The sequence below is a fragment of the Erigeron canadensis genome, chromosome 6 (genome assembly GCF_010389155.1).
Source record: "Erigeron canadensis isolate Cc75 chromosome 6, C_canadensis_v1, whole genome shotgun sequence".
Taxonomy (NCBI): domain Eukaryota; kingdom Viridiplantae; phylum Streptophyta; class Magnoliopsida; order Asterales; family Asteraceae; genus Erigeron; species Erigeron canadensis.
Genome location: NC_057766.1, coordinates 40,777,846 through 40,798,196, shown reverse-complemented (window position 1 = coordinate 40,798,196; position 20,351 = coordinate 40,777,846). Strand labels below are relative to the sequence as shown.

At 32.8% G+C, this 20,351-nt stretch overlaps 2 protein-coding genes across 2 annotated transcripts; both read left to right on the top strand.

Annotated features, from left to right (window-relative positions):
• Window positions 1-741: 741 nt before the first annotated feature.
• Window positions 742-1,680, top strand: LOC122604900 (ubiquitin fusion degradation protein 1 homolog). Its single transcript, XM_043777759.1, has one exon. It carries the CDS (start codon window positions 742-744, stop codon window positions 1,678-1,680), a length of 939 nt encoding a protein of 312 aa, XP_043633694.1.
• An 8,252-nt stretch (window positions 1,681-9,932) lies between these two features.
• Window positions 9,933-15,826, top strand: LOC122603212 (delta-1-pyrroline-5-carboxylate synthase-like). Its single transcript, XM_043775855.1, has 20 exons — window positions 9,933-10,274; window positions 11,168-11,239; window positions 11,406-11,509; window positions 11,900-12,002; window positions 12,124-12,285; window positions 12,439-12,716; window positions 12,807-12,957; window positions 13,067-13,231; window positions 13,314-13,391; window positions 13,485-13,574; window positions 13,692-13,778; window positions 13,890-13,976; window positions 14,064-14,160; window positions 14,254-14,357; window positions 14,431-14,506; window positions 14,711-14,861; window positions 14,949-15,017; window positions 15,135-15,201; window positions 15,292-15,362; window positions 15,458-15,826. Exons 1-20 carry the CDS (start codon window positions 10,215-10,217, stop codon window positions 15,537-15,539), a joined length of 2,154 nt encoding a protein of 717 aa, XP_043631790.1. The 5' UTR covers window positions 9,933-10,214; the 3' UTR covers window positions 15,540-15,826.
• Window positions 15,827-20,351: the final 4,525 nt, after the last annotated feature.

Genomic DNA, 20,351 nt, shown 5'->3' with positions numbered 1-20,351 from the left:
TATAAATACTTTTTGTAATTTTTTAAAAAAAATTTCTCTAGTGTTGATGGCTAAAAATAAATATAAATTAAGTATTTAGGGCTAAAAAGTGTACATTATTGATAAAAAATAAAAAAGTATAAATTAATGAGACTTTTTTTACAAATAAATATAAATACTAATATAATAATATATTTGGATAATAATTATTCAAATTTCTGATTTATAGTTAATCTAAATGATGACATAAGCAAAAATTAATTTGATAAAATTAAGCGATTTGATTGGTTAATAAGTCATTAATTCAACTGTCTTATAGTATATGTTAAAATTAAGATAAAATTAAGTTAGGTGGAAGTGAAGGTTGTGCTATTACAAATTTAAATTGAGTAAATTTTTTCTCACATTTTAATTTTTTAAATAATAAAAAACATGAGGTTTAGTTATTTATTCATTATATATGTTTATGCATGACAACCTAATCCTAATTCATAAGATTGTCATTTACAAAAACCCAAAAGATTAAAATCATAAGATATATAATAAATGGAAACCTATTCCCAAACCAATTCGTATTCAATTCTTCGTTTCTAAAAATAAGAATCTACCTCTATAAGTATTATTATCCCTTCACAAAACCATTTGCGAATATTAACAAGTGTTCGGTAACAACCCCCTCGTAATTAAACACTTGGCGTCTAGCACTAAGGTAATAAAGTTTATCGTAATTACTCGTTAATAATAGCTTCTTGGAACGACGGCATGGACGACGCAACAACGACCTCGTATCCCACCACCGATCTCGACCAATACTACTTGACTTACCCACTTTCCAACATTGCCAAAGACCATCTTGAAACCGGAAACAAAATCATCATGCCTCAATCCGCCCTGGAGCAACTCACTCCCCACGAGGAGGAGGACGACGACGAAGACGTTATTAATGACCCCATGGTGTTCCGTGTGGAAAGCACGCGCACGGGTGATCACACCCATTGTGGGGTGGTTGAGTTCACCGCGGCTGAAGGGACCGTTTTCTTGCCCACATGGATGATGAACAACATGAAACTACAACCAGCTGATATGGTAAACATCAAAAACACATGGCTCCCAAAGGGAACATACATTAAGATACAACCACATGCCACTAAATTCACTACACTTCTCGATCATAAATCTTTGCTCGAAAATACTTTTAAGAATTTTGCTTGTCTTACAAAGGGTGACACTATTGTGGTAAACCATGGGGAGGATAAGTTTATGATCGATATATTGGAGACCAAGCCATCTCCCGCGGTGTCAATGCTTGATACTGATTGCGAGGTTGACTTTGCACAACCGTTGGATTATAAAGAGCCCGTAAAGAAAAGTGTGAACGCTCTTAAACGTAAAAGTTCAGACAAGGAAGATCGAAGTAATGGTCCTAGACGTGATGATCAAGATAAAAAGGTTTTGTTTCCAGGCGTTGGGAGGCGACTAGATGGAAAGCAATCGCAAAGTGATGATAAATGTAGCTTAACTGTTGATCAGTCGTTAAAGAAGCTTAAAATAGAAGAAACAACCAAGCAAGCTGATGGAGAACAACCAGCCGCGAAAGAGGGGGTGAAACATGATCAGTCTAATGTTGATCAAGTCAATATGAAAGGAAAAGATGTAGGAGGATTCAAAGCATTTACAGGGAAGAGTTATCGGTTAGGATGATCAATTAATTCTACATAATATATGCAGATTTCAATATATATATATATATTTTACGCATCTAATCTAAGTATGTAACATTACTTTGAGTCCTAATGAATGAAGTCGGACACAATTGAGAGTGAATTACTTTAACAACGTACTCTTTGAATGATATATATAAGGCCCAACTAAAATAACATATATAGCTTGTTTGATATTTGAACAAGCAGCTACGTACTAAGAAACTGATTCAATTTGATTTTATCTTTAATTTCATGATATGAAAATATATATTGGTAAAGAAATTAGATGGAAGTTTGAACAATGTGTATATAAGACCGATGGCAATCAAACACAATCGAACCAAATTAATTAATAATCTTGTCCAAATATTTACCTCAAAACCAACCCCATTTTTATTCTTTTGAACGGCAAAACCAAACTCATTTAATAGAAAGTTTAGTTGTGTCAAAGCACAGGCTAAATCAAGATCTAAATGATCAGAATTATAAGTTGAGATTTTCGATTAAATGAATCCACATTCAAACGGGTTGATGGCAAAGAGATTTTGAGGTCAACTTCAACTCAACTTATACATTACATGTCTTAATTGTGTCGATCCATTTATGACCCAAGTCATTTATCTTCAACCCATACATGCTGGATCATGTCGGAAATTGTTTGCCAAAGACCTCCAGACAAGCCCATTAAAAGGTGTTAGAATATGAGTACATAAACATACATAATCACGAGTAAGCGCAACGGAAGAAATCGAAACATATATGCAATCAAATTAATTAACAAAGACTAGAATTGAGTCATGTACCTTATGCAAGCTCCAATAAAAATAATAATAATAATGATATTATTATTGCTTAGGGTTTAAAGCAAAACCCCTCTACGATCGCACACTAGACACCCCGAACAACGTATCCTAGTACTCGATCACAAACCAAACAAACATTTTGCTTGAACCTTCAACTTCAAAGTCGAAACCCCTCAAGAAGAAGGAATTTCGGCCACTTCAAAGCAAGGAAGAAAAAGGAGAGAATTTGCTTATGTGAAAAAGTATATGAAAAATCAAGAATTAAGCCTCTATTTATAGGGCTTAATTAGGGTTAACATATCTTGGAAAATAAGCAACATAAAGGCTTAAAAAGGCCTCCATATTGCTGTCCCCCTGCCTGGGCTTTAGGTCCAAGTCCATTTTTTGATTTTTATATTTTAATCCTTATCTTTAATCAATTAAATATAATTAACCCTTTAATTATGTTTAATTAATCATTTCGTGATCAAACTAGTTAATATATTACTTTAATATATCAATTAATATTATCAAGTTACCGTGTCATTTTGTGTGACCCCGTAGGCTTAAATTATTTCCGAACATACGATTTATAATAAAATGATCACACTTCAACAAAAGGTCGATTTGAAAATGATACAAGTAGAATGCAAAGGTAAAATGTACAAGTAAGCTCAAATGCTCATATCGCTTTGTTGTCCCGTGCCTTTATGACAGAATTGTACCTTCGCCAATAATACATCGGTGTGTCTACAAATAATTTGAAGTTTTGAACTGAAGTAAATAGTGTACTATGTACCACGTATCTCTTTGTGGATTTTGATTGATACCTCATTATCTATGATGTTTTCACAATACGGGGTGGACCTTACAACAATAATGTCCACTTCAATTCTTCCAAAAATTCGATCATTCACATTAAACCTTTTTCATGGTTCAAATCACACTTAAGGTCAAGGGTGTAGTCGGCAAGTTTTATTGGTAAAATGGATTGGCTAGCTTCGGCTCTTTGGCAAGTCTATAACACATGCATCGGCTAGTTTTGACAAGTTTAATCGGCTATATATATCAGCCACTTTTGGCCGATCCTTGTGAACGTTGGTAGTGTTCCTTATGACTGTTTTTTTTTTCTTTTTTGTTCTTGTGCCAAAGTTCTTTGATTACACCGAAAACCTAAAAATTCTTTTAGGGGATTTTCGATTTTGAGGCTATTTTTATGTTTTTTTGGCTTCTATTGCCGGAATTCATGCCAGAAAAACTTGTCGATGCTCCTAACTATATCACCCATATTTCCGGTGAGATCAGTGGGGTTTCCGGTGGTTGCCGGCCAGAAACGTTTACTTTTTTACGGCCAAATTGTTGTTTGGCTTTGGCAAGGGTGTAATTGACACATTATTAGCTCTTTGACTACTTTTAATTGGTTTTCCTGCGACCCCTTTTTTGGGGTTTCTGGTTTAATCGGTTTTCCGGTGATCTCTTTTATGGGGCTTCTGGTCAGATCGTGGTTGCATGTAATCCGGTGACCCCTTTTGGGGGTTTTTGGTGGTGTTAATTCGGTTTTCCGGTCACTCCTATTTGGGGTTTCCTGTTGCTTCGGTTTTCCGGCGAGCCTTTTCTTGGGTTTTCAGGTTAACTGCTGTTGCTGCTTATGCTTATATATGTAGATTTATCTTTTTACATTGCCGTTGAATGCTCGTGATTAGCATGGTAGTGTTAACTTAGCGGTAGCGTTGCAGAATTTTTCCTTGGCGGTGTTGCTGTATTTTGCTCCATTAAAGCAATAGGTAGCCGGAAAAAGTAGTTTTAGCTGATGATGATATCTTTGAACAGTTACGTTGCCGGTGTTATATTAAATGGGCGATGATACAAAATGTTCGTAAAAATGGGACTCGGATGATCCGGGGCGTATCTTGGCGGGGTGAACCTTCGGGTTGGCAGCCATGGCGTCTCCGACTTCCCAAATTCCTGAGCCCAAGTATCATTTTTTATTAAAAACAATCACTTTTTTATTTATTTTCCGAGAATAACTTTTTCCGGCATTGGCATTTTGGCAAGAATTGACAAGTTTTGTTACACTACACCTTGTGTTTTGGCTAGTTTTTGGAAAAAATACGTGGTGCATTTTGATTAGCCAAAAACTTGCCAAAAAGTCAATTTGTTTTTGGTACACCCTTGCCCCTAAGGGTACAACCATTGAGATCGTGATTCAGGATCATGGTAGTTTTTGGTAACCAGTCCAGTCCATTTAAATGAAGATATGTGAAATTTTATTGTTTCGGACATGATTGAACTAACGACCAATAACCTTTTTTTTTTTTTTGAACCGCCGAACTAACGACCAATAACTTGATTTGGATTATAGACCTTCTGTGCAAAATCAATGAAACGCCTCATATGTAACGTGTGATTAAAGATTTAAAGTTAATTAAGACTTATACAGAGTTTGAGAATAAACTACTTGCACTATGTTTTACGAGTACTCGGATAACTTGAGTGTATCTTAAGATAAGGAAAAACATAAAGGAATTTGACGACAAGAGCCAAAAAGTGATGGAGATCTTCAAAGAGACAAATACTCTACAGTTAAATAATAGTAATTGTCAAATAAAATAAGTCTTCTAAATAAATATACTAACATGCAATAATAATAAAAATAAAAGAGTAATAGAAGATCAAACAAAGATGTCGAGGGATGCTGTCGTTGATGAAATCGACTAGCTGTTGCTGCTTCCTTCTTTTCTTCGGCCGAGAACAACACCAACGAAACAACTCCTTGTAAATAATTTAACCTAGTATTGATTATCCTAAGCTAATTATGATTGAGCAACCAAAAGCAAAACCAAAAACCTCCTAATAAGTATTGACCTACTATTAATTATATTGCTAGGATCATTAATATTGAGCAACTTCCAAAATATATTTAGTTGTTGATGTTGTTCTCGCCGACCTTCAAAACCGACCAAAGGGCTTCGGCCTCTTTTTCTTTTCTTTGGGCTCACTCAAGGCCAGGCCCAAATGGGCTGCCCACTAGTTCTTTTCTCTGCTGGGCCCCTGCTCCTCTTAGTTGTTGGGCTCACGAGACACATGGGCCAAAGAACCTTAGATCGTGTTTGGTTAACAGAATTTGATGGAATCTGATGGAATTGGAATTGAATTACATTCCTTAACGCGTTTGGTTAGTTAAAGATTGAGGAATCACATTCCGTTGAAATGTAAACATTTCATGATTTGATGAAATCTCCATTCCTTGGGGATGGGGGAAGGAATTGCATTCCACCCCTCACTTGAATCTTCAAAAAATTAAAAACATTCCGTCAAATTCCATTTATTCAGATTCCAATTTCTTTGACAGATTCCATTCCTTCCCAAAACATTCTGTGAACCAAACGCACCATTAGTTCTCCTTTTCTTCCTTTGCGGCTGAACATGACCGAGTACCACCACACTTTTGCATTTATAATTACTAGTCCATATTATGTGTTGCACATTTTAGCCTCGTCTTGCCGTCTTGTGTCTTGTAAACTCCACCTGTAATAATAGTAAATCTCATTAAATACCGAAAGTTCACATATATAAACTCAATTATGCATTAAAATGTGGCCTAATGGTCGGGGAAATAATCACACAATCAGGTCAAGGCTAGGAAGAGGTGGAATGACGGCTAAAGTTAATGCTGTTGTTTATGCTTCGCAGAATGGCATCCCTGTTGTTATAACTAGGTGTGCATGTGCTCTTAGTTTTTATTATATGTTCCGTTTTCTTATTGCTTCTACCGTTAACATGTGATGTCTTTACAAAAAATATATACTTGAAGCGGGTTTGTTGGGGACAACATCATATCGTCAAATTAAGTTCTCCAAGGAGAGCGTATTGATGGTACACTCTTCCATCAGGATGCTCATACATGGGTCTCAACTGGAGAGTTAAATGCTCGTGACATGGCAGTAGCTAGCTGCGAGAGAAAGTTCTCGACGCCTTCAGGTATCATTAGTAATGGTCTAATCATGTTGACCTCCAGATATTTGTGTCTATTCATGTTGACCACCTGAATCATGAGATATTGATACATTTTAATTATATATGTAGGCCATGTCTGTGAAAGAAAGGAGTAAAATAGTACTCACTTGATAGAGTTGATGACGTGGAAGCAAATGAGAAAATGACTGTACATGAAAATGAAGCTGATGTGGTAACTGCCAAAGATGCTGGATATGAAACATCATTTATTCCCCGCTTGGCTCTCAAGCCTGCGCGCGGAGGTAAATCATGCGCATGATTTTCCTTATTGTTGCTTTTTCTTTAATCTTTCACACATCTTCTTAAGTTATAGGTCTCTGGTATTGCATACAAATGGATATGCAAATTGTTCTAGCTAGCCTCCTACCCCTTGATTCCGAGCAAACAAATTAAACAGATAGATTAGTTTATGAAGTTAATGAATTGGTGTATGGTCTTTCTTGAGATATCTAAGCCATGGTGTCAGGAATTCGTTTGACATAACTAAACAGTCACATCGTGTTCTTGTATCGGCATTCCAAAGCCAATATACATATGTGCCTACAACATATTATTTTGTTTTTGCATCACATACATTAACTAATTAAGGAATATTTTGACCTTCTGCATTAACAAAATAAAAGTAATGAATTATTAGTAAATATGATATGAGTGTCATATGGCGTTAACATTATTACATTCCATGGGTCATATACATTCCATGCATGAAGTCCTTATTCACGACAATCAGAGGCTTCCTATGAAACTAATTAAATTAAATATACTATACGGCGTTACAAACAATACGATAACTAATTTTAAAATACTAAACATCATGAGCCTAGATGCATTTTCCTTTAACATGCATTTAACCAATTTGGTAAAGCTTAAAAGTATGTCTAAAAGTTTATTGTTATAAATAGTTATTCATTTTTTTAATCTTATTAATGTTTGTGCTAATAAATCAACATTAATAGATACTCGTAATAGTTAAATGCCAAACATCAAGAGCCTAGGGGCATTTAAGATACCTTTGACTAATTTGTTAAGCTTAAAATTATGTTTAAAAATCCAGTGTTACAAATAAATTATTAGTGATGAACTTACAATATATTTATTGTCATATACAACATGTATAAATAAATTACTTCATAATGTATAATGGTTTAAAATATGAATTGGTGTAAGAAGTATGTTGTCCCAAATGAATAAACCATATAACACATATTAAATAATATTTATGATTAAAATTGAAAATAAAAATTAAATTGAACATTTAAAACGAGACAAATAGAATATTTTAAGCTTTTTTTTATTGTAAGAAGAAAACCTTCTAGGGTGATGACAATGGACATGAGTTGGACTTTGGAGTGTGTGGCGTACCCAACCAATTTAGTATCACCGTCGCATTCCACGTGAGTTAGGTATAGGTTGCAAAAGAAGAAAAAGTGACCATGTGGGTCTAAAGACAAATTAAACATATGCAATTGTGGATTCTTCATATCTTATTTATTTAATAATTAAATAAATGCAAAGTGGGTTGAAATAAAATATGAATTGAAAGATGTGAGTTGAAAAATGATAAGCTTGGTTATAAACTGTGATTTGAAAATTCTGGTACAAGTTAGGTTGTCAGAACATCACGTATGGAAGGAATACCCCACCCCGATTGATTACTTGGCAGTCGGCGCCGAGCATGTTCCCATTCTCTTCCATTTCGGCGCCGGATATTTCATCAAGATTCTTGATGTCTTTGCCGATGGTCGACATGTTTACCTTTCTTTGTATAATCATTATTTTATTTATTAAAACAAAAGTTTATCTTCGATATTTTGTCATGGCTTGCTTTTGTTCATATCATCCCTTTCTTTCAACTTTCCAAGTTTATAGCATAAAAGGATCACAAAATGATATGTCGGTAAAACAAAATCAACATCTGTTGATTGATAACAAATTATTAAAAAAAAAAGAACCGTTTCTTATAACCATCGGGGCTGCAAAACCATGGGGACATGGAGTTCGATTATCTGGTGCAACGTGATAGTTTTTCTGATGACCATTTCTTTAAAATTGAAAAGAAATATTTATGTGATGATGATGATGAAGAGTAAAAGAAGATCCACCTTTTTATGTTTTTATTTTTGAGTTGTGAGTGAATGGTTGTAAATATAGGATAGCAGTGATGTGAATATGTGATTAGATATGTTTATTATATCAAATATCTTTATATTTTAAAATATTTATATTTATGTTATGGTAACTTCAGTTTGTTCATTATTGTACAAAACAAGAAACAAATTATAGGACTATTAAAACTGAGAAAAAAATATATAAAAAATATATAGAAAAACGAATTAATTATTTGATGTATTCTTTTAATTATTAGTGTAGTTTTTTAGTTATTAATATATTTTCTAGTTATTTATGTAGTTTTATGATTATTAATGTCTTTTTATATATAGACTGTTAAAAAAAAAATAGTTTAAAATATTTGGTGTTGTTTATAAAATTAAATTAAAAATAAAAAAATAATGTTTTGTGTTCTGCATGGTTTTGCATCCATAACGACTTAAAACTGATGAAATTATGTAAGCTGATGTGGCGTTCTAGATGGTTCTATATATTTGAGCCATACCTAATGCAGTGATGCTCTCATCGGTTATCACCATAACTATAAATTACATATGTGTACAATATGCTATTAAGGTTATACTTCCTCTATCAATTTGTGTGATATATTTATTATTTTTATAATAAATTGAAGGGTTAAGTGCACCAAAATATAAGTAACTAAAGACGAAATGTTATAGTGTGTATGAAGTTTCAGAACCTCTACTGTATGCACGAACTTAATAAAATTGTTTAAATCACGTAACCAACTATGATAGATCAATCAAAACTTCAATGTGTCAGCTCATATATCATGTTACTTGATTAAAACATTTTTATTAAGCTCGTGCATACAATAAAAGTTTTAATAATTCGTATACATTATAATATTTCGTCCATACTTACATTTTGATTTATTTAACCTAAGACTATCCGGAGCAAGACTTTCCTTTAAAGCCCCTCCTATAGGCATCTCACGACACATGACAGTCCAGTCAACAAGGGTCATTTCTTAAATAATTGTTGGAGTAAGGCGTTACAGAGAGAGGGTAAAGGATTCCTTTATGGACCCACAATCTCACTATTGCTGCTATATACTATACTATTGTTGTACCCGTCTAAAAACTTACGCTCACACCCATTCTCTCTCCAGAACGCCCCTCGGAGCAATGTTCTAAGTGTTCTGGGACGAAAAAAATGATATATAACGCTTTGCTCCGGATAGTCTAAATCGAAAGAAAGAACAATCCTATTGTAGAAAAGGCCATGATCCGGTGTTACATAGTCCCATACAAAAGTACAACGTTCTCTGATCATTTCCAATGAAAAACAAAACAAGAAAACGTGTCACGATCTGAAAAACACGACAATTGACATCGACATATGTGTCAAGCACACCCTATCATAGTCACCCTATCTATCTCAGCATAAGTATACGTCGAAACCAGCTTCCCCCAACCTCCCAAAGCCCTTGACTAGCTGTTTATATACATTCTGTGTGTGTGTGTCTTGTGGATGATTATTTCAATATAACTATACATACATACAGCAGCGTTACATATACACAGCCACGAAGCAGTAAAAACAATAGATCGATTAAACCCTACCAGTTACGAGTTTCCTCATCTCTCTGTTTTCACACACAATGGCTGCGATCGATCCAACTCGTGGATTTCTTAAAGATGTTAAGCGCATCGTTATCAAGGTTATTTTTTTCTCTTATATCCTATCCAATTGTTTATCCTGTTTGATTTTTAAAGAAATTGTTGTTTGGATTGTTTGATGTTTTTCGTGATGTTTTGATTCCTTAATTTCATTTTGTGAATTTGTCTTTCTAAGTTTTCCTTTTCCCATATTAACAACAGAGTACTATTGCTGTACTGTGTATGTAATCAAATCTTATCACATTTTTATTTGTACTTGTTAAAATGGAATTAATCTCTACAACAATAATGAATAATGATTACTGATTACTACTCCGTATTTGAGGGGAGTTTATTGAAGGATGGGTCGGAGAATATAGCATTACTCTTTAATTCTTTATACTTATTAAAAGAAGTATGAATGAATTTATCAAATTTCAGTTTGTCGTCGTGCCCTGTATAAACATGATACATATGTGTTGTAACGAAACGAGTAATGGTATTTATCGTTCTGAACCTAATACATTTTATGGTAAGCTCCCACGTGTGCGTGTATTTCCGGATTTGTTCTTAATTATAACGAAAGGTCATTTAAGAGACAAATGATCTAATTTTGATGGTTGAGGTGATCGTTAAAGTAAATTATGCATACAGTACGTCTACATTTATTGTCATGCTATACGCTCCGGATATTGAGTACTTTCTTTGTGCAGGATTTATGGACAACTAGAATACATATGCCATTATGAAAAAGGGAACAAAACATGCATTTCTGTATTGCATAGTCGTGCACAAAAACTACTGAATTTGTCATTCAAGTTTATTTCATGTAAATCTTTATGGAATATAATTTCTTATCTGCCAATACAATCTTTGAATGGGATAAGTATAGCATTGAGACACAAAATGTTTATAGATTTTGTAAATACAAAACTCATATCTTCTTTATTTAAAGGTTGGGACGGCTGTTGTCACCCGGGATGATGGAAGACTTGCACTCGGAAGACTAGGAGCTCTTTGTGAGCAGGTAATTTATTTTGGAAAATCAGTCTTCTACTAATCGAGTAACTTCATGACGCCTTCCTTTTATGTTTGGTTATTTTCTTTTCTGCTTTTTATTGTTGTTTCCTCTATTTTATAAAATCATACATCATGTATTTGATACTTCTTGCAATTTTCATTCATAAATGCAGATTCAAATACTAAATTCTGAAGGATTTGAGGTTATCTTGGTTTCATCAGGTGCTGTTGGGGCTGGGCGGCAGCGGCTTAGATACAGAAAACTAGTACACAGCAGGTAATTACATGATATGGCTGCACATCTGCAACGTAGACATTAATGCTACATGAATTTTGGCTAACATTAAATTTCTTTTGCTCATAATCTTTTGGAAAACAAGTTTTACATATCTTGACTGATGCACGTCATTGTTTTTTCTGTTGTATAAAGCCTTAAGTTGTTACTGTGAGCAAGTGAATATGTTGGATATTTAAACATCAGTTGATAAGCTAATTAATAATTATGGACTTTTAGAATATTGGAATTACAACACAGTGATAGAATAGAAGTGTGTGCTAATTGATCGGGGAAAGTTTTTTGGATCTCTAAATCTGTTTGTAGTACCCGTACTCCATGGTTTTCATTTGGTGTATGTATTGATAACTCATGAATGTTTATTTGTTGAAGTTTTGCTGACCTCCAGAAGCCTCAAGTTGAGCTTGATGGTAAGGCTTGTGCAGCCGTCGGACAAAATGGTCTCATGGCACTTTATGACACATTATTTAGTCAGGTTCAATTGTTACGCATTTTTTATGCTTTTGTCTTGGTTCATTTACTTATCATAATATACCTTTTAATTTTAACATACTATACGTTTAAAATGCAATACTGAAAAGCAATCTTGATTGTAGTTGGATGTGACATCAGCACAGCTTCTTGTAACTGATAATGACTTTAGGAGTCCGGACTTTAGGAAACAACTTACTGAGACAGTGGACTCACTATTGTCTTATAAAGTTATTCCCGTATTTAATGAAAATGATGCTGTTAGTACTCGCCGAGCTCCATATGAGGTATATTTTCCTTATCATTTCTAATGTTTTCGTATTTTTCCATTTGTTTCCAGAAATGAAGAAAGCATTAATTTTTCCATTTTCTTTTCTATAGTATATTCATTGGTTGCCACCAAGCATAATAGTGTTTTATCCTAATGATGTGTATCATAGGATTCTTCTGGTATATTCTGGGATAATGACAGCTTGGCTGCTTTGTTAGCTTTGGAGCTTAAAGCGGACCTCCTTGTGCTATTAAGTGATGTAGATGGTCTCTATAGTGGTCCTCCCAGTGATCCTCAGTCAAAGCTAATTTATACATACATTAAAGAAAAGCTCGAGAACACTATTACTTTTGGTGATAAGTCAAGGCTAGGAAGAGGTGGAATGACTGCTAAAGTTAAAGCTGCTGTTTATGCTTCGCAGGCTGGCATCCCTGTTGTTATAACCAGGTGTGCATATGCTCATATTTTTTATGTTATGTTCCGTTTTCTTATTGTTTCCATCATTAACATGTGATGCCTTTACAAAATTATTTGAAGCGGGTTCACTGGGGACAATATCATTAAAGTTCTCCAAGGAGAGCGTATTGGTACACTCTTCCATCAGGATGCTCATACATGGGTCTCAACTGGAGAGTTAAATGCACGTGACATGGCAGTAGCTGCGAGAGAAAGTTCCAGACACCTTCAGGTATCATTAGTGATGGGTCCAAATGTCCAATCATGTTGACCACCCGAATTTTGTGTCTACTCATGTTGACCACCCGAATCTTGAGGTGCTGATAGATTAAATTATGTAGGCCATGTCTGTGAAAGAAAGGAGTAAGATATTACTTGATATAGCTGACGCCCTTGAAGCAAATGAGAAAGTGATTGTACATGAAAATGAAGCTGATGTGGCTACTGCCAAAGATGCTGGATATGAAACATCATTAATCTCCCGATTGGCTCTCAAGCCTGGGAAGGTAAGTCATGCGCATGATAATTCTTATAATTGCTTTTTATTTCATCTTTCACACATCTCAAGCAGTTTATCCTATTTTATAGGTCTCCGCTCTTGCAAAAGCTATACGTGTGCTTGCAAATATGGAGGAGCCGATTGGACAAGTATTGAAGAGAACAGAGGTAAGGAATTGACAATTTGATAGTTACTATAACAGATATATTTGAAATTTTTTTTTGTTGTTTCTCCTCTCTAATAACTATTATTACTTTCAGCTTTCAGATGGATTAATCTTGGACAAAACATCTTCTCCCTTGGGTGTTCTTCTTGTTATCTTCGAGTCTCGGCCTGAGGCACTAGTGCAGGTATATACATGACATTACCTAAAATGTGTTAAGTTTTATATATATCTACACGTATTTTCATTCGCAACTAGAATATCATTTTTATGCAAGTTTTGGATCTTCTCGCAATGTAAACAGATAGCATCATTGGCTATACGAACTGGGAACGGGCTTTTATTGAAAGGGGGAAAGGAAGCAAGACGATCCAATGCAATCTTGCACAAGGTCTTCTCTTCTTTTCTTTTAGTAGTAAATTGACCAGTATATGTTTATTTACTTTTTTGCATTGTTCCATTTATTGACTTAATATTTTTCATCATTCCACAAACACATTAGGTTATTACCTCAGCCATACCAGAAGTTGTTGGTGGAGGACTTATTGGACTTGTGACTTCTAGAGATGAGATTCCTGAGTTGCTAAAGGTTCGGTGTATATGAAGCTGGATTGTAAATAGCTCTCCCCTATTCCATGATAATTCTTGGTAATATGCAATTATATTTCTATTGCAGCTTGATGATGTTATTGATCTTGTGATCCCAAGAGGTAGCAATAAGCTTGTCTCCCAAATCAAGTCTTCTACAAAAATTCCTGTTCTAGGTCATGCTGGTAAGATGGTCTAGTCGATTTGATACATATTAAATAGGTCGACTGTTTCACAAAGGTAGGATGATGTAAAGAATCCTTGACTATAACTTCCAGATGGAATTTGTCATGTATATGTGGACAAATCTGCTGATATGGAAATGGCAAAGAGTATAGTGCTGGATGCAAAAACAGATTATCCTGCAGCCTGTAATGCGATGGTAAATATCCTTATTAAAAGTTGTGAAAATACTTTCCTTTTTGAGCAACTAGCTGATTGCTGTTTACAACCAGGAAACGCTTCTTGTTCATAAGGATCTGATAGAGAATGATGGTGTTAATGAGCTTCTCATTGAACTTCAAACTAAAGGTATGAAGCTCCTCATACATTCAGAAGTTTTTTTTCCTATAAGCTTTATGGCACACATTCATCTAACTGTTTTTCATACACTGGAACTGAAGAGTTGAGATGTAAAGGACATGCTTTCAAGAAAGCTCTTTATTCCTCTGCTGTGTGTGTTCAGTGGACGCTGATGTAATGGATCTGAACATTTTATAAATGTATTTATTTCAGGTGTTAGCATAAATGGTGGTCCAAAAGCAAGCTCCGTGCTTAATCTTCCTGCAGCACCTTCGTTTCATCATGAGTATGGTTCAATGACTTGTACCATTGAAATTGTGGATGATGTGTATGCTGCCATTGATCATATTCACGCGCATGGAAGGCAAGCAATCTTCTCAAGTTGATTTTCTTTTTGTACTTAATGACTATTTATCCTTATGGAGCTTTATGAAGGCTGATTTATTTACAGTGCACATACTGATTGTATTGTTACACAAGACCGTGAAACTGCAGACATCTTTCTACGTCAAGTTGACAGGTTCATGTGATTCTGAATAATGAAATTGAACAACTGGGAAATTGAATGACTATAATGTATCAGACTAATATTGTTATTAATGCACTACTAACCTCCTTTGGTTGGTTCCATTTGCAGTGCCGCTGTATTTCACAATGCAAGCACAAGATTTAGTGACGGATTTCGCTTTGGTCTTGGCGCAGAGGTACCGTTTTATAACTTTATCTTCCGGCATAACATAAATTCTCTCCATTGTTAGTTGATGATACACACTAATGGTTGGATCACACAACAGGTTGGTATAAGTACTAGCAGAATCCATGCCCGTGGTCCAGTAGGTGTTGAAGGATTGCTTACAACACGGTGGTACGTTCATGTTTGATGATTATCATTTACTTTGACGATCATATATCTTAGTATCAGTGCCTTGCTTCATTTACAATAATACTTGGTTATTTCAGGATTGCTAGAGGGAGTGGGCAAGTGGTGGATAATGATAAAGGGGTAGTCTATACTCACAAAGACCTCACCCACCAAGCATAATATCTGTGCTTGAGTGGCAATGTTGCGACCAAGTGTTGTATCTTATATTTTAACAGCTTTTAATGCGTTTGCGAACCAAAGCGAACCAAGCTGTGAACAAAACTATTGGTTGGTTGATGATTCATTATTTGGGGAGGGAACAAAAAGGGGGTATTTTAGGTCTAATTTCTTTTAGCTTCTTATTAGAGGTACCGATTAGATTATTGTTCTGGCAGTCTCTTTTTATTTAATTTTTTATCCTAGATGATGGTAAGTTTTAATCATTTAAGGTGGGATTCTTTCCTTTAGTTACTCGAGTCTTCGGTCCTTAAAAGTGAACTTTCAAACAAGTAATAACATTTCATGTTAAAGGAGCGTTCGGAATTGCATCAGATTTTTGTTTGGATCTATCAGTACGGCTACAATCGGGTGTTTGGTATGTGAATGGTAGAGAATGAAATCAGAACAAAGAATAGAAAAGGAATGAGGAGAAAAAAGAAAATTGGAATGATTCATTTGGTAATAATAAAAGAATTAATATTTTTTTATATATATTTTTTATGATTAATTTATTTTCAAAAGGTTTGTAAAACCAGACATTTACACTCTATTCATGAGTTTATAGTAATAAGAAAATAAATGATAAGATTAGATAGGGAAGGAGAAGAAAAGAAAATATATTCATATAATGCATTTTCAAGTTTAATAAAAAGTGAAAGAAATGATAAGAAAAGAAATATTTATGAGTTTAAATGATAGGAAAAGAAAAGAAAAAAGATATAGTTTACTCATAGTCTTTGTAAAACAATTAAGATATAGATTTAAGGATGAAATGGTAATTTCACATATTTATTTTTTCGTTTTAAATCATGTTAAAATTGGCAAAAATAACTTTAGAACTTAAAACTTTCGTGTTTTCTTATCTTTTACTATCTTTTTTTTTATAACAAAAACTCAAGAATGTAATGTTAGGAATGAGAACATATATGCGTTATTATAATCATGATTGTTGCCAACATATATGCGTTATTAATAGTTCATATAAAAAGATGAAACCGACTTGCGATTTAAATATTTCATTGAAATCAATGAATGAAAATATGGATCACTATCGAACAACAAAATTGTCGTTACATTAATTAAAATTTAAAAATAGGAGGAGATGGCTGGCTAGCAAAAACCTGAAGAAGGGGAAGATTAACCATTGTTGCAGATTGATTAGATAGAAATCTTCAAATTGTCAAAGGAATTGGGTACTAGGGTTCAAACAATTTTCACTTTTTCAGATTTAAATAGGATGTGGAATTAAAAATGTGTATAGAGAATGCCTTTTTGATTCTCTATTCTCATTCTATAGTTAAACCAAACTAGGGATGGGAAATCAATTCTCTTTCTTACCGTTTCATTCACATGTACCAAACACTTCAGTAAAGTAGGATTTGTCAGGTTTAGATGTTTTCATATCTTGTCTTGTTATTAGATAATTTAGAGCCCATTTAAATGTCTTGTATTGGATGATAGTTTGGTTTGTATTGGGTGTTTGTACTTTCTTTATACCGCAATAATTCTTCTCTTTTTTTCCTTTTAGTTGGGATCTATGAACTATTGAGGATGTTAGTGTATGTCAGTACTTTGTTGATTTTGGTGAATAAATGAATTTTGATTGATCTTTTCAAAAAAAAAATGTATTGTCCTATTGTCTTTCTAAACAAATCAGGTAATAATGTAATACTGTGATAAAACTTTGTTTCTATTATTAAAATTTGGGTTAATGCACTCCAGAATCCAGATCACATATCAAAATATTGATACATAACAAATATTTTAAAACAAATAAAATATTCACATGGGCCAACACACCAAGACGGTAGAACGTTATCACAAACTAATAAAATATTCACACAGGCCACTAAAATTCTATTATTTATAAGTCACTAATTAAAAGGAATGATGATTTTAAAGTTTTTTAAAAACCTAGAGTTTGCTTGATATAAATTTTAATAGTTAAGTGATCCAATTGAACATACCGTAAAAGTATAGTGACCCCGAATTATGTTAGATAAATAACCTATCAAGCTTTGTCTTTGTAAATGTTATATAAAATAAATCCAATTAATGATGAGTTGTTGGAATGGTTTGGAGTTCCCCTACTGACCTATAGGTCTTAGGTTCGAATCTTCATTCCACCAACTTTGAGATATAGGTAATCCTTCTATGAGAGCTTGACTTGGGGCGGATTAGTAAGCGGTTTTCCCCCGTTGAGTATTTGAAATAGGCATTTCTACTTCGAGAGAGCTCTCTAGCGCGGACCCGGTTAAAACAATGTATGCTAGACCTCTCGCTGTCGAATCGTGACACGAAGTTTCAAACGAAATTCACCTTTCAAAAAATATAAAATAAATCCATAAAACAAGAAAATATATCTATATTTATATATCTATTAAAACATTAGTTAACCGAGCCTTTCAAAGCACTCTTCAAATCTAAAGCTATGCTAAAAATTTGCCATGTAGGATTAATCCTATGTGGCATCTCCATACTTTTTTAACAATATTTGAGAACTTTATTTTTATACCATATAATATATATATATATATTATATATATATATATATATATATATATATAGAGTTAGGTTATTGTGAGAACTTTATTTTTATCGAGAACTATGAGAACCATTTATAACCATTTGATTAGATTAATCAATGCTTATTAATAGATGATGACATATTTGTAATTATTGTAAATTCAAATTAGTTTACAAATAAATAAGAATTAGAAAAGGACATAATAGGAAAATTAAAAAAGTGGCATACGTACAAACGGTTGAGATAAACATGGAGCTTTTTAGTTTGCAAGTCAACTTTCTTTTTAGTATTATTAATATTAATGATAATAATTAAAAATAAATACAAACTTTTAATTATTCAATACAGATTTTGTAAAAAAATTTAAAGAACACGTAAATTCTTCTTCTTCTTTTTTATTATTATTATTATTATTATTATTATTATTATTATAGGTATTTAGTTTAATTTTATTAATTATTTAATATATTTTCATAACATAGGATTATAACATGTGATCATATTTAACTAATAAACATTTGCCACAAAAGTATACTTTGAAAACCATAATTATTTGAGTGGTAATGTGGTATACATGTGGATAACTTTATTCACATGTGTTCATAGATATCTTTAACTATAAAACTTTCAATTGGTACACACGATTTAACTTGTACACATGTGTAATAATTTTAAAAATTATAAATTTTTTAACTGGTATACATGTAAATGATCTTATTCACAAGTGTATATCAATTTTAACTATAAAACTTTTAACTAGTACACAACTACACATGTTTTAACTGGTACACACATATAATAATTTTAAAGACTATAAATTGTTAAACTTTTACACGTGTTTTAATAATATAATATTATGTGATTACATTTAACTCGTGAGCAAATTGTAAAATTATAACTTTGTTTTATTCTAAACATATGTGTTCCACAATGTATAACATTTATATATATAGGTTATAGCTTTGTTTTCCTTTGGTTCAGCACTTCAGTGTGAATGGATATGGTAGACATGTTAAAAAAATAAAATTAATGTGTTGTTTACGTACGCACGTTGGTGGAGATGGTCTAAGGATTTTAATTTTTTTCTAACTGCCTATTATTAATGGAGGACCTATTCATAGGGGATTTTTATTTATAATTAATAATTAATTAAATTGTATTAATTAAGTGACATAATTACCCCTAAACGTATTAATTAAATATTAGTTCTCACAGTTCTCGACAATTACTTGGTTCTCATTTTATCTTTTTACTATATATATATATATATATACACAAAAAAAATATAATTCCATCACATTACTTATATTAATATTATAATATTAAAACTTGAAAGTATTGATTCATCATATCTACGTTATTTTGGCAAAATATTTCAAACTCTTAATATATAGTATTAAGTCTTTATATTGTAGGTTTTTAATAATTAGGAAAATGATATTACTTACCCAAAAATCACACGAATGTCCATCTTTTATATATACAGATACAAAGTTTTCGAGCTTATTTTTTCCCATCATAATTTTTCATCTGCTCAACGCATTAATTTGATATACATCTGTAAGTTCTTATGTTGGTTAATTATCTATATTTATTTATTCGAATTTATTTGATTATATGTATTTGTAGTTTTAAGTTTTATTCATTTCATGAATTGAAAAAAATCTTAGTATATTGATATAAATTGGTTTATGATACAAATTCGTTTTATTAGTGATGTGTCTATTCTATGTTTTCTGATAATTCCTCTCTTCCATATGGGTAGAATACAAACGTCTCAAAAAAAAGAAAGAATTCTTTATATATGTTTGAATCCAAAAATCAGTATTCGTTTGTTAACTTCCCATTTTTAAATTACTAAGATGCATTTTATATTTCGTATTTGACATCAATAACACTAAAACAAAAAGTTAACACTTAGTAATGTCTACATAAGAATTACAACTTAATACTTTAATCAACTTCTTAAAAAAAACTGTGCATCAAAATGTACATCAAATAAACAATTAATTAAGATGACTTCGTAAGTATGTTACTAGAAGTGATTGCAGGAATGGTTTTGAATTGGATCGGTAAAGCAACTCCGAATTTACAATGTAATCTCTCGTGTTAATTCTTCTAATCTATGGTCAGGGTTACGGGGAAAATGACAGTAAGCAAAAGTCAAAAGAATACCGAAACCACTGACCAAATAAAAGTTTAAAAGTGGTTTTACGTTGTCATAAACAAAAGTCAAAATTAATTTG